The sequence below is a fragment of the Corylus avellana genome, chromosome 5 (assembly GCF_965113065.1).
Source record: "Corylus avellana chromosome 5, dhCorAvel1.hap1.2, whole genome shotgun sequence".
NCBI lineage: Eukaryota > Viridiplantae > Streptophyta > Magnoliopsida > Fagales > Betulaceae > Corylus > Corylus avellana.
Genome location: NC_142494.1, coordinates 20,534,306 through 20,547,134, shown reverse-complemented (window position 1 = coordinate 20,547,134; position 12,829 = coordinate 20,534,306). Strand labels below are relative to the sequence as shown.

General features: G+C 34.4%; 1 protein-coding gene and 1 pseudogene across 1 annotated transcript; both read right to left on the bottom strand.

Annotated features, from left to right (window-relative positions):
• Positions 1–5,581: 5,581 nt before the first annotated feature.
• Positions 5,582–6,243, bottom strand: LOC148585904 (uncharacterized; annotated as a pseudogene).
• A 1,697-nt stretch (positions 6,244–7,940) lies between these two features.
• On the bottom strand, positions 7,941–9,588 carry GA20OX2 (gibberellin 20 oxidase 2). The gene is made up of 3 exons (XM_059594314.2): positions 8,890–9,588; positions 8,475–8,796; positions 7,941–8,336 (listed from the first exon to the last, which is right to left on the bottom strand). The coding sequence occupies exons 1-3, from the start codon at positions 9,441–9,443 to the stop codon at positions 8,073–8,075; spliced, it is 1,140 nt and encodes a 379-aa protein (XP_059450297.1). The 5' UTR covers positions 9,444–9,588; the 3' UTR covers positions 7,941–8,072.
• Positions 9,589–12,829: the final 3,241 nt, after the last annotated feature.

The window sequence follows — 12,829 nt, the reverse complement described above, 5'->3', positions numbered from 1 at the left end:
CCCCTCCCCCAGGAATGTTGGATGATGTGTTTTATGATGTTGGGTTTATATATATATATATATATATGCAAATTTCAGTATATCTTCTTCTTCTTCTTCTTTTTTTAATTTTTTTTTTATGGTGACCACTAATCAAGTTTGGTTGTGTTGGTCACAAAACAATTATTGGATCAAATATCAAACATAAACAATTAATAAACCTTTGTGACCATAGGGGCGAGCCAATATAGTAAACCCATGACTATTATACCGCATATACCGGCATACCATGTTATTATACGATACAAATATTATTCATTTATTTAGAAAATTATATTTAAAGATTCATTCATCTATAGAAAAATGTAACAGGCTCATACGTAACATGTTATTGAAAAATAATGCATGCTTAGTTCTCTGACATATCGCATGTTGTTATTAAAGCAGTTTTGTAAGTATTTACTTACCTTATCTGTTCATCAATAAACTCGAACATTTTGAATTCCTGCTATTGCGAAACATACGCTAGTATTATAAACAATGCCTTAGGAGTCTAATCCACGTATACGTAAAATTTCAAATCAAGAGTTAGGCACACCAAAACATTATTAAAAACTCTAAATATTACTCATTCTGAGCACTGTCAAACATTCGGTTAGTATGAGTTGAACGTTCGACCAAGTATCGTGGAACATTCAATAGGTATCATAATGCATGAAAAAACTCCAAAATTCTACCCACTACATTACAATTCTCAATCAAAGCTTCCAACAACTTATAATGGTCATTAGCTTGATCCTATGATCACAAAGATTTATTAATTGTTTATGTTTGGCCTTGAATTCAATAGTTGTTTCGTGACCGACATAACCAAGCTTGATTTCGTAGTCAATAATAGAATTGGGTACTCCATTCACTACAAAAAAACTGTACAATTTGTAACGGCACTTTAGTAATGTGTTAATAGGGTTGAAACGTTACTAAATGTTAGTAATGTGTGTGGCGTGTTAATAATTTAGGTGTTGCTAAATCCATTTTAGTAACGTGTCAATTTTAACACATTACTAAACTTTAGTAACGTGTTAACCACGTTATTAAATAGTAACGTGTCAATTTTGACACGTTACAAAACAATGATAACAATAGCTATCAATTGTTATTGTTACGAACACCGACATACATCATTTTCAACATACATTCATATCCGATACATCCATTTGGATATATTTCTCAACATACATCCACATCCGATACATCCATTTAGATGTATTTCTCAATATACATTCATTTCTTAACATCAATAGCTATCAATATACACAATTTCTCAGGTCGTATCTGAACTATCAATAAAGATGATATTTTAGTAACGTGTTACATTTAACATGTTACTAAAATATTTAGTAACGTGTCAAAAAGTAATGAACAGTGGACATGTTACAAATTGATAAGTTTTTTGTAGTGATTTGTAAGAATATAACATACCAATGGTGATCTATTTTGATTATAGAAGTGCAGACTTTGATTTCAAAGAATTTCATATCAAGTCGTATTGTCCGACGAAAGTAAAAACAAAAGCAGAGATTGAATTATCGCATGGAAGCCACTAGTCTTGTAAAAGCACCATTAATTATATATACTAAGTAAACATTAATTTAATCGTAAAATTACGTGGCTAAATCTAGTGAATTTAGGATAAAAATAAAGTAATTAAGGATTAAATCACAGTTATTATAGATTGTAGAGAGGAGATAAGATATATGAGGAGAGGGATGTATAAGCAATTCGTCGTCTTCCCCCGACGATATGATCACGACCATTTCTTTAACCCACTAGACTGCCGAAAGAAAAGACAAGAAAATAGAAGAAAAAAGATTTTGTGTAGCGTTGATTAACCCTTACGTGTGTTCGACATCCTGGCACGTAATTATGCAAAAGGATCCACTGTTAAATATCACTTAAAATATTCAAACCAAGAGGGGCATCACAACTCGATATTATCATGCTTTTTGTCCTCACATCGTCTGATGGCTCAATACCTGGCCAACTTGACCAAGCTAAAGCTGACCTAATCTTGTACATTTTATTTTCAATTCAATATTATCTACTCAATAATAAAGGCAAATCTTGTTTCCCTTGTTGTTTTTATTGACTATTGTTTGATTTTTTTTAAAAAATAAAAAATAAATTATTGGCAAATATTTTTGAGAGGGACTTGAGAGGAGAGGAGAGGAGAGGTGAAATGAATGGGTTGATCCTTGATATGATATAAAAGTGGATAAGATATAAAAGTGAGTTGATGTGATGTAAAGATAAAAAGGAGTTTTGAATTTTTTTTTTTTTTGTTTTGTTTTGTTTCTGAGTTGAAGGTTGTTTGTCATTGCGAAGAAAGAACTTTGAAGGTTTTAGGTAAAAGGGAGAAAGACAAAAAAAAAGAAAAAAAAAAAAAAAAGAAGAGGAAAATATATTTTACCACTCTAACTATTATCTATTTTGCAATTATGCTTCCAAAATTTAGAAAGTGGTATCGAGGCCTTGCATATTATTTTGATTTTTTATTTTGAATTTTTGTATTAATCTTAATTTATCTAATGATTATTCGTAAATAATTTTAAGTGAATTTTGGGAAGAAAAATGCATAATAAATACGCAATAGTAATATGTGAGGCCTCGATATTACTTTTTAGAGATGCAATTACAAAATAGGTGATAGTTTAAGGAGTTAAAATGTAATTTTTTCCATAAAAAAAAAAAAAAAAAAAAAAAAAAAAAAAAAAAGAAAAAAAAAAGAGCAAGTTGCCAAAAGGGCAAAAAAGAAAACGAAAATGACATGAGAGAAAAATGTTATTAATTGATGCAGCAAAAACAAAGATAGAGTAGCCCTAGGTTGGATTGATTTTAATATTGTACACATCTAATTAGAGCTTCGAGCTGCCCAATTATTTATTATTGTTTAGCTTTTCCTTTCACATCTTAATGTCAATATTACCAATAAGAACAAGAAAAGTTTATCCTTTTCGGTTAAAATATTAACAAAAGAAAAAGGTTTTGTTGTTTGGAGGCACTGATCACTACAGAGGTTCGTCGTGTTCTTTGGTTTTCTTTCTGATGTTGGCCAGGAGTTTGATCTCCAATCTCCATGATTGAACAAGCAAAGAGCACAAGTACTAATAAACATTATTATTAATATTATTATTAATTATATTAATGAAAAGACGTTTTCTTTTAGAAAAAAGTAGTAATATAAAAAGAGTTACTGTCTACATGACCGCAAAAGTAACTAATCTTTCCCCTACTACTGTACTACATGACACCCGACATTTCTCTTCTGCTCCTAAAAGCATCGACCGGATATTTTCTTTATGTGCATGGTAGATTTATGAGGTCTGTTAGGTCCTTCCTTCCATGAAAAAAAGTTAAAAACTTTTCAGGCTTCTTTATATTAATCTCCATGTGTTTTATTTTTGGTTAGCTGTCTCCCTAATTGATTTTGATTTATTATGGAGATTGTTTGGTGCCGGTTATTCACCCCACAACCGACTACTGAAGACTATTTCGAATTTACAGCGTTATACCTTTATTTGTGTCCTCAACTTTAGAGATTGAGATGGAGTTAAAAGGGTTTTAAGACGATCATGTCATTTTCGTCACCTGTTGGTCTGAAACCCCTTTCATTGATGGTATCAATTTCTTTAATGGGTCGCGTCATTTATTTGACATATTTTCAAGTGTAGATATATATATGATGTGTGTGTTAGTTTTAGAATATTTAGTTTTTCCCGAGGTTGGGTAAAGAGGAGGAATTAATCTTCCAAGATGTTACCCGATTTTTAATTGATATATGCAGTGAATGGGGCATTTAAGATGATATATGATATGTAAGAAATAAGAAAGAAGGTTTACAACTTACAAGGGTGGTGGAAGAAGCAAGAAAACAAGAAAGGTACAGATAGATAGAGAAGAGGTCGGGCATCCAATCCGCGAAACAAATCCTAAGAAATGTCGTTTTATAGGAAAGAATATATAGTTGTGTTGTGGAACAAAATGTTTGGTTTGAGAGCTGGATTAGAAGTGGTGCCAGGATAAACAACAAATGGTTTCCACGTGATGCGGGCCTTTGGAAGTTAGTCTACGTAGGGGAATGGGACTGTCATTGTCCATACTCAGCTCGTGGCGGCTGTGCCTTTGTGAGCACGGAGAGACACTTCTGTGTATCCAATTTCCAAACTTTCTCCACCTCTTGACAACCAAATATACAACACTCCTATTCTCTCTTTTATATATATATATATATATATATATATATATATTCATCCAAAATTAATCTAAAGGTCGGTTGGGACTGTCTATCCTGACAACCAAATAGATATTTTAGACTTTAGATTTTTTGATTGATTTTAATAGATATTTGGAAGAGTGGTACTGTGTTCTAAGGCGCATTATTGAGTTGCTTTCCTTAAGACAGTTATTTGACCGGACCCTACCAATTCTGTTTATTTGGTATGAACTGGCCGGGTTACAACGTATGATAGTTATAGTTAAGTTGTCTCTAGGATAATATTTATGTAGTCCCATTTTAATTTTGATGTTTGATTTGTTTCAAACCATAATACATTTTAGATTGTTCTATTCTGACAAGAATATTAGTGTTTTGTTTCTACATAAAAACAGAATCTAATGACCTTTTCTTTAAATCATTGCTGGGAAGAAGAGGCATTTGAGAGAGAGAGCGAGAGAGAGAGAGAGAGAGAAAGGGAAGGGGAGTGACTTGCAAATGGAGATTATGCCAATAAAGTAGCCTATATGCAGAAGAAATGCATTTTCAAACAACCAAGTTAACCCGTACGAAAACACCCAGAACCTCAAAAATTCACATTTTTTACACCAAATCCTTATATATGAAAATAAAATTGACACCGGGCAAAACTAGGATTGTTCTGACAGTGTATAAAAGCAGCAAAAATTAAGATATGAAGATAGAAAAATGAATTCAGGAAGAGAAAAAATAACAAATAGAGAAGAGAAAATCCTTAAGTGCCCCAAATAAGTAAACAGAGAAATAACTCTGAAAGACTTAAATTTAATTGATAGTATAAACTGGATTGAAAAATAATAAAGACTAGATGCCTTTATAGGCTAGGTACCTCCTAAATTAACAAGGAAAATAAAAAGCACACATAATTGAAAAAGGAAAGCAAATCCTAATAAGAAAACAATCCTAATAGAAAAGAAAAAACTCAAGCCTTATTAAAAAAAGAATCTTAAAGCATAAATAATAAATCTACTTTATTATTATTATTTTTCTGCATAAAAAATCAAGACTAGTTTTGACACACTCAATAAGGCCAATTTTTACATATCGTCTTAGTATTTTATAAAGGGTAGTAAATTTACTATGCTTGTACATTTGAATCTTTTAAAGTGGTTTGCTTTGATGGTTTGGTTGCCCCGAAATAGTTTTACCCTAGTCCCTAGATGTGTGCAAATTTTGGTCTTGATTGGTGAATGCTTGATATTTTGTGGTTTGCATTTAAAGTTACTGTTGCATAATTTTCACTCTATTTTTCTACATAATTGGTTTGTCTTGGGGTCGGAACCTGTTCTTTCCATGGCTGCCTGAGGCCCTCACTCAGGGTAAGAGCATACACCACCCTTCCTTGCATCTGCCTCACCCTGAATCGGCCCGCACCACCCTCTGACTCGAATCGGGCCATTTTGTTCTCGCTAGAAACTTCCAAGATTACACATGGATTCGTTTTCTTGAGCCACTCTCTGCCACGCTTGCTTCTCTGCCTCCAATCTTCAAGCTCCATCGTTCTCCTCTGCTTCTGCAAGTTCCCCATCCTTCTGTCTAAACGAAAGCAATGTTTTTTATTTGATTTTCTTTAGGACCTGTGCGAGTTGTTGCTTTCTCTGTTCTCGCAATACTAATCCCAATCTCTCAATGATGAAGAACCCCATTGATCCAATCCCAATAACAATGTAGGAAAAATAATGAATTCCATATAATAGAACATCTGTAAGTGAAAATGAGTGTGTGTGATTTCTAACCCTTAATCTGATAGGTCGATCAATCTCTTTACTCTGTTTGTCGACAAAACAAATTTTGATTCCTCTGTTGCTGATTTTGTATCTCCGCACATGTTGTTGTTGTTTCTGTTGGAGATTGAAAGAGAAGCTATTGAAACCACCAAATCCACCACAACCATTCTTCATGATCCAATCCTGTGAGCCACACAACGGAAACCCAAGATTCTCCAAATACATCCCAAACCTCCAAAACCCACAACTTCCAAAAATAGAGAACAAGGCAAACCAAAGCCCAAATGACTACTCACAAAAGATAAAAAAATAAAAAACAAAACAAAACCCAAATGACTTAACAAAAAAGAAAACCTTCTCTAAGATATTTCTCAGACTTTATCTAACAAATAACCAACTGGGTTTGCTTCTAGCTTAATCAGTGCTTGACTTGTTCTTGAACCAAAAGGTCTTCCATTTTCTTTTTCCCTCTTTTCTCTTTTGAATAAATAGAAATGTTACATACTACACCATTATCTTATTGAGCAAACAATAATGATCCATCCTCAGCTTATATTTTTTTTTAACAAACACTCATCCAAAGGCTAACGAGCATTGTCATATTAGCATACAGTAAATAAAGATGAAATGGGGGTGTAATATATAGCATTACTCTTACAATAAACAAAGTAGGCTTGTGTAATATTGGGGACAGAAGTTTCACGCAAGGTCAAAGTTTTGTTTTGTTTTGCTTATGTGTACAGTTTTTAAAATTTGAGCCCACGCCGCAGCCTAGTGTGGTGTGTGTCCAGTTGATAGATAGTTTAGACACGTGAAGGGAGCTATTTGATAACGGTTTAAACATTAAGGAGTAATTTGATCATTTTTAAACATTAAGAAGTGACTTGATAAAAGTGAGAACCGTAGGGACTATTGAAGCTTTTTTTTTTTTTTTTTTTTTCCCTACAATTTAAATCCGAAAATTAACTTTAAAAAACAAATTCCGTACAGGAAATTGTGAGGATATATACAGTTAAAATGGAGACTCTTTATTGATGTAAAATGTTTACAATATCATGAGAAGAATGTTGCATCATTTCAAGACAAGCAACACGACAAACGTAGCGAGTACTCCTTTACATTCTATATTGCAGAACCCTCCAAAGCTCCAGGTATAAAAAATACAAGAATAAAACCAAAACAACACTTGCAGGATAATACGTTAAAAAGAAACCTCTTTCAATCCTCAATGGATTCTAGCTCCCTTTTCCTCAGAATCATTCAATTACTTGTGGACCACACTCTTTGGATTTCTTGTTGGTTTTACCTCTTCCTTTTTTTTTTGGTCCAAGAGCCTCAAATGGTGATCATTGGTTTATATGCAAGCAGTGACGTAGGACTTCGCAACTCGCAAGTTAGATGCATCAACTTCAAATCCTGACCATAAAATAGATACTATTCGTTTCAAATCTTTTTTCAAAACAATCTACCAAGATAACATAATTTGAACTCGGAGATCAATAACCAAACAAAAGGGTAATTGGTTGGGTGATTGGGTTTGACATGGTGATAAAGATATTATCTTCTCTTTTGTTTTGTTTTTCCCCAACTGGTCGTACTAGGTAGGTCCTCTTCATCCCAACCATTAACATAGGAAAAGGTCAAATTTATGAAGATGTTTGCAACCAGAGATTACAGAGTGGGTATTCTTGTTAATGCAATTTTTACATACAAGAGAGGGAGTACTAGCAGTACTATATATTAATGGTAAACAGTAAACTTCTATATTATGAAAGAAAATTACAAAAATTAGCTGTGAAATGCAGCTTTCTTTATTGGTTCCCTTATATCCCGATCTCTTTTTTCTCATCTTGCTTTTGTTCATCATCACTAAAAGTAGTTTAACCAGACCCAAAGCCCAAAAAACTGTCTTTTCCTCCAACTTTGGCTTTGTCTTTCCTCTTACCCCTTTAACGAAAAACTCCAAGTCTCTCTGGCCACTTTTCCCCTCTTCTTATCAATGTCATTTTCTTTGGCAGAAATGACCATTAACATGGTCGTGTCAGCTTGGAATTTCAGCTGTTTTTCTGTTGAACCCAGTTCGAAAAGACTTCGAGGGTCTTCATGTCAGCCCTGTAATGCTTCTGTGTGAATTCAAGCAGCATAGGCCATGTGAAATCCGGATATATCCGTGGACACACAGTGTCCACCAACTCCCTAGGTGGGCTTACCACCTTATCATTTCTTGGACACAAAAAGAAAGCTAAAGATTTCCTTGGAGTTTTGCTGTTCACCACTGCCCGATGCAAGCAACTTTTGTATCTTCCATTTGAAAGTGCCTGAAAAAATGCAGAAAAAAAAAACAAACAAACAAACAAACACCCCACTAATTAAACAAATTAAACAACAACACTCATCCAAATCTCCAGATTTCAACAAATTAATACAGTGAGTCATGAATTTGAACTCTCTCTTACCATGAAGGTGTCGCCGATGTTGACGACAAAAGCATTGAAATTTGGGGTTACAGATTGCCATTCATCATCTACAAAAACTTGAAGGCCACCCACTTGGTCTTGGTGAAGGATTGTCAAAGATGTCGGATCGCAATGAGGCCCTGTGCCTAAAGTAAGGTCTGGTTTTTGGCATGGCGGATAGTAGTTGAGCCTCATTATTGAATCATTCTCCTCAAAAAACTCCTTGAAATGAGCTCTGCTCACGCCCAGGCTCATGCCAAGAAGCTCCATGATCCCCAGCGAAAGAGTGCTCATTGCCTCGCAGTAGTCCTGGTAAACCCTCCTGTTTTGAAAGGAAAAACGAATTCAAAAACAACCCAAAAGAAAAAAAAAAAAAAAAAAAAAGAGTAGAAAGGATTAATCAATTTTTCTATACCCGAATTGGTTGAAATCTTCACCCATTGTATTATGCAAATACTCTTTGACAACGTTGGATGAGTTTTTGTCAGCTGAATAGCTGAAAGAAAGCGTTTCCTTCCACGGGAGCTTGGAGGAAAATCTGCCGGTGAAGCTGCTGGCATAACCACAGTGCTCACCCACCTTCCTCTGAGCGCTCTGTTTTGTAGACAGGGGAAGATGGAAAAAGTCGTCCATGTAGCTATGAGCATCGGAAATTAGCTTACCATCAACGCCGTGATTGACAACAAGGAAGAAGCCGTGCTTCCGGCATGCCTCGCCGACGAGTCTCGAGGCTTCCGTGGCGGAAGCCGGGTCGCCGGAGAGGAAGCCGCGTAAGTCGACAAGGGGAACAACAAGCTCGGGCGCATAAGAGCAGGGCTTCTCGTGGTCGGGCCATATGAACTGCTGCGGAATGTTTGTCTGGTGTCTGAGTACGGAGGCATCAAAAACTAGTGTTTTTTGGTCGTCTTCCTGTTCTTCTTTTGGAGGGTGAGGCATGGGCGGTAAGCTTGTGATGCAGTCAATAGCCATTGCATTAATATGAGAGAATCTTTGAGAGAGAGAGGGAGAGAGGGAGAAGAGAGGGAGGAAAATAGGTAGATTATAGGGAAAAGAAGAAGAGTCCGAGAAATACGTTTAAGAGAAAAGCCAAGGCCGCTCTCATTGGGGAGATCAGTGAACAAAAATCGGAATCTTTATAGCAAGCTCTTCGCTCTCTCTCTCTCTCGCAAAATGCAATTTTTTGTTTTTTTTTTGTTTTTTGCAATCAAGGGCTTTGTACGGTGGTGTATTTGCACGCTGGGTGCTCTTTAATGGGGGAAATTAGACAATGCTCCATTTTCCATGAGTATTTGTCTTTTATACTGTTGCAGCAAATCGCTTCCCAATGGCATTTTGGCGGTTTTTGCCGGAGAAAATGCTTGTGTCACCCTCTTGGCACTTGGGCCACATATTTTTAAGCAAAACTTGAAGAGTTTGTTTCCAATTGAATTACCAAGGTTAAAAGGTAATTTTGGTACCTTAAAAGTTGTTCCAAACAAAAAAATGACATGTTTGGTAAAAAGTTTTAAAAGTACTTATTTTACATGTTTAGGAAGAGCATGTTCGGAATTGCGTTAGTGACGTTAAAAAATACTTTTAGTACCAGAAAAGTTATATCAAATAAAAAGTTGACCCGTTTGATAAAAAAATTTCAAAAGTCGTCAAAATGCTCTAAAAAACTTTTCTTTTTTTCTTTCTAATTTTAAAAGTTCTATTTTTCACCTTAATTCCAAGCATGAATTAAGACCCTACTTAGGATTCCGTTTGAAAAATATAGTTTTTAAGTCAAAAAACGATATATTTTTTTTTTAAAAAAAAAAAATTTGTTAAAAGTGCGTTTTTGTCACTTTTAGAGTAAAAAAGTCAAAGAAGTACTTTTGAAATTTTTTTACCAAACATACCTGCTTTTGTTTGGCACAACATTTTAGGTACTACAATTACTTTTTTTAGCCCACCTGAAAAGGGCACCGTGCCATCTTCATGGAAACAAACTTTGGAGAAGAAAGTGCTGGAAACCCAATTAACTTAGAAAAGACATCCGACTCCCCCACTGAAGAATGTCTCTGCTTCATTTCTCTCTTCCCCAATTTCCTTCTCTTTTGGGAGGAATTCAAAGTTTTGTGAATTAGTACAATTAAAGGAAAAGGAAGGGGAAAAAGGAAATTAGAAAAAAAAAAAAAAAAAAAAAAAGAAAAAAAAAAGAAAAGAAAAAAGGATATTAAAGAAGCAGCACAACCACAGCACAAAGCAAAGTAATTGAATTGAAAGGCTGACTGCTGTAATTGTGACAAAAGAGTAGCTTTTGTAGGAGCAATGGCTAAGCAGTATGATTGCAAAGCCAACATGGAAATGAGAGGAAGAGACAGATATTTAGAGGAACAAAATAACAGAAACTAAAAGTGCCGGGGGGGCTTTCATGTCATGCAAATAGCAGACTGCTATGACCAAAAGACTGGGTTTTGTACCCTAACAGTCAACATTGATTAGAGTCACTGATGGGTATCCCCCTTCAACTCTATGGCCACAAGGAGCAGAACCAACTTCTTTGCCTTATGGGTACTGGAAATCCCACTTAGAGTACATTTTACATTACGATTTTACGTATTATAAGTATGATTTTGAACTACATCGTATAAAGCGTATTGTTTGAAAATTAAGAGTACGCTTTTGGAAAATTGTGATTTGAAAAAGTAAAAAAATATGTGTTTTCAAAGTACAAGCAATGCACAATTTTTAAGGTCAAATTGCTCTTTTTAAAGTTGTTATCTTTAAAATCGCACTTTTTAAAATTGTAAACTCGAACGGACCCTTAGTGCATGAGGTGGGAAAGATCTACAATCTTTGTTTGTGTTTAGCTTGTAAGACTGTGTTTGACACTGCAATTTTGATGACCAAAAGTGTGATTTCAAACTAATAGCATGTTTTGAATTGTGTTTGAGAAATAGAGCTTTTAAGTAAAAAAAAAAAAACAGTTTTTTGGCCATTTTTTGGCTTTTTGGACCCTTTAAAGTGCTTTCAATTCTTATCTATTAAATATTTTTTTTTTTCTTTAAACGGACTTTTTGAGTGTTAAACGCACTTTTAGGCTCCTCAAACGCATACCCAAACAGACCTTAAATCACAAAACATATATAGCTTAAAAATACATTTTCAAATTGCAGGTAATGATAACGCTTTTAAAATCGCTTTTAGATCTCAAGTTTTAAAATTACAAATGAAAATGAAAATAAGAGAGTTCTAGTTGTTTTAGTTAATATGGTAATGAGGAGGGCCCATGAATTGTCCGTGCGTAGCATGATAGGCAAATAGCATGCTACTGTTTGAAAATATCTTCTGCCCATCACAAGTCCCTTTTGTATCCATTTGATCTTTAATTCAAAGAGGTAAATGTAACAAATGATAGTGGGGGTACAATTTTAACCCGATCGAGGTAAAATTCTCAATTTCAATCTTAAACTAAAGATTGACATAATTAATTTATAATGACCAAACATCGATTCATTGTGAATAATGGAGAGCCACCAATATATTTGTACTTGTATTCCATATTATTGAAAATCTTCGTATGCTCTTGTTAAGAATATATGTCAGATATTATTCTAGGATTATTCCATTCTTTACTTTAGGATTTTCTTAGTGTACTAAGTTTACTTGTCTATCTCTCATAGTTTCTCTATAAATAAAGGTCTCTGTAACACTTCATCATAACCAGTCTTACTAATGTAGTTCATTATATGCTTCTACTCTCTCTCTCTATTTCTCTCTCTTTCTTCAATATGTCTCTTTAATCCCTATGTAAGTTGTCCATTACAAGATTAGGACGAGTTTTTTCTTTTTCTCCAAATCAGGAACTAGGTTATGGTGTATTGTCTATTGAATAATGCTACAAGTTGCTTTTGTGTCTCTCTTATGTCATTTCAAAAATGATGTGGTTTTTAAAATAACTATTGAACTTGTGATTGATCACCGTTGAATTTTGATCAAATAATAATTTCAAAAAAAGACATCTCATTTTTTGAGTGACTCAAGGGGGAGCATTACTCATTGCCTACTAGATCCATACTTCTAATTTTCCATTCAATTTTTGAGGAAAGGTCTATCAAGTATTCAATTTTAGATGTTATACCAAAAGTATGATGGAGCGTATAATGACTATCATATTAGAGCTGCCACGTTAGGTTAGAACTTTTAAAAATATCACTAATGTCTTAAAAAAAAAAAAAAAAAAAAATACCGAAACAAAACAATAAAAAGATAAAAAAAGGGAGCGGACATAGGGAAGACCCACTCGAATCCACTGCCCGGCAGAGGAGGCAAATCCCCTCTCTTTTGATGTGCCCTGCAAAGGAGGGCTTGGATATCCTACCAATAGAGAA

Coding starts and splice junctions, on each gene's coding strand:
- GA20OX2 (XM_059594314.2), bottom strand. CDS start 9,443: ATGGCTATTGACTGCATCACAAGCTTACCGCCCATGCCTCACCCTCCA. Junction 8,797..8,889: donor GAAGATTTCAACCAATTCGG/GTATAGAAAAAT, acceptor CTTTCAAAACAG/GAGGGTTTACCAGGACTACT. Junction 8,337..8,474: donor ACATCGGCGACACCTTCATG/GTAAGAGAGAGT, acceptor GCATTTTTTCAG/GCACTTTCAAATGGAAGATA.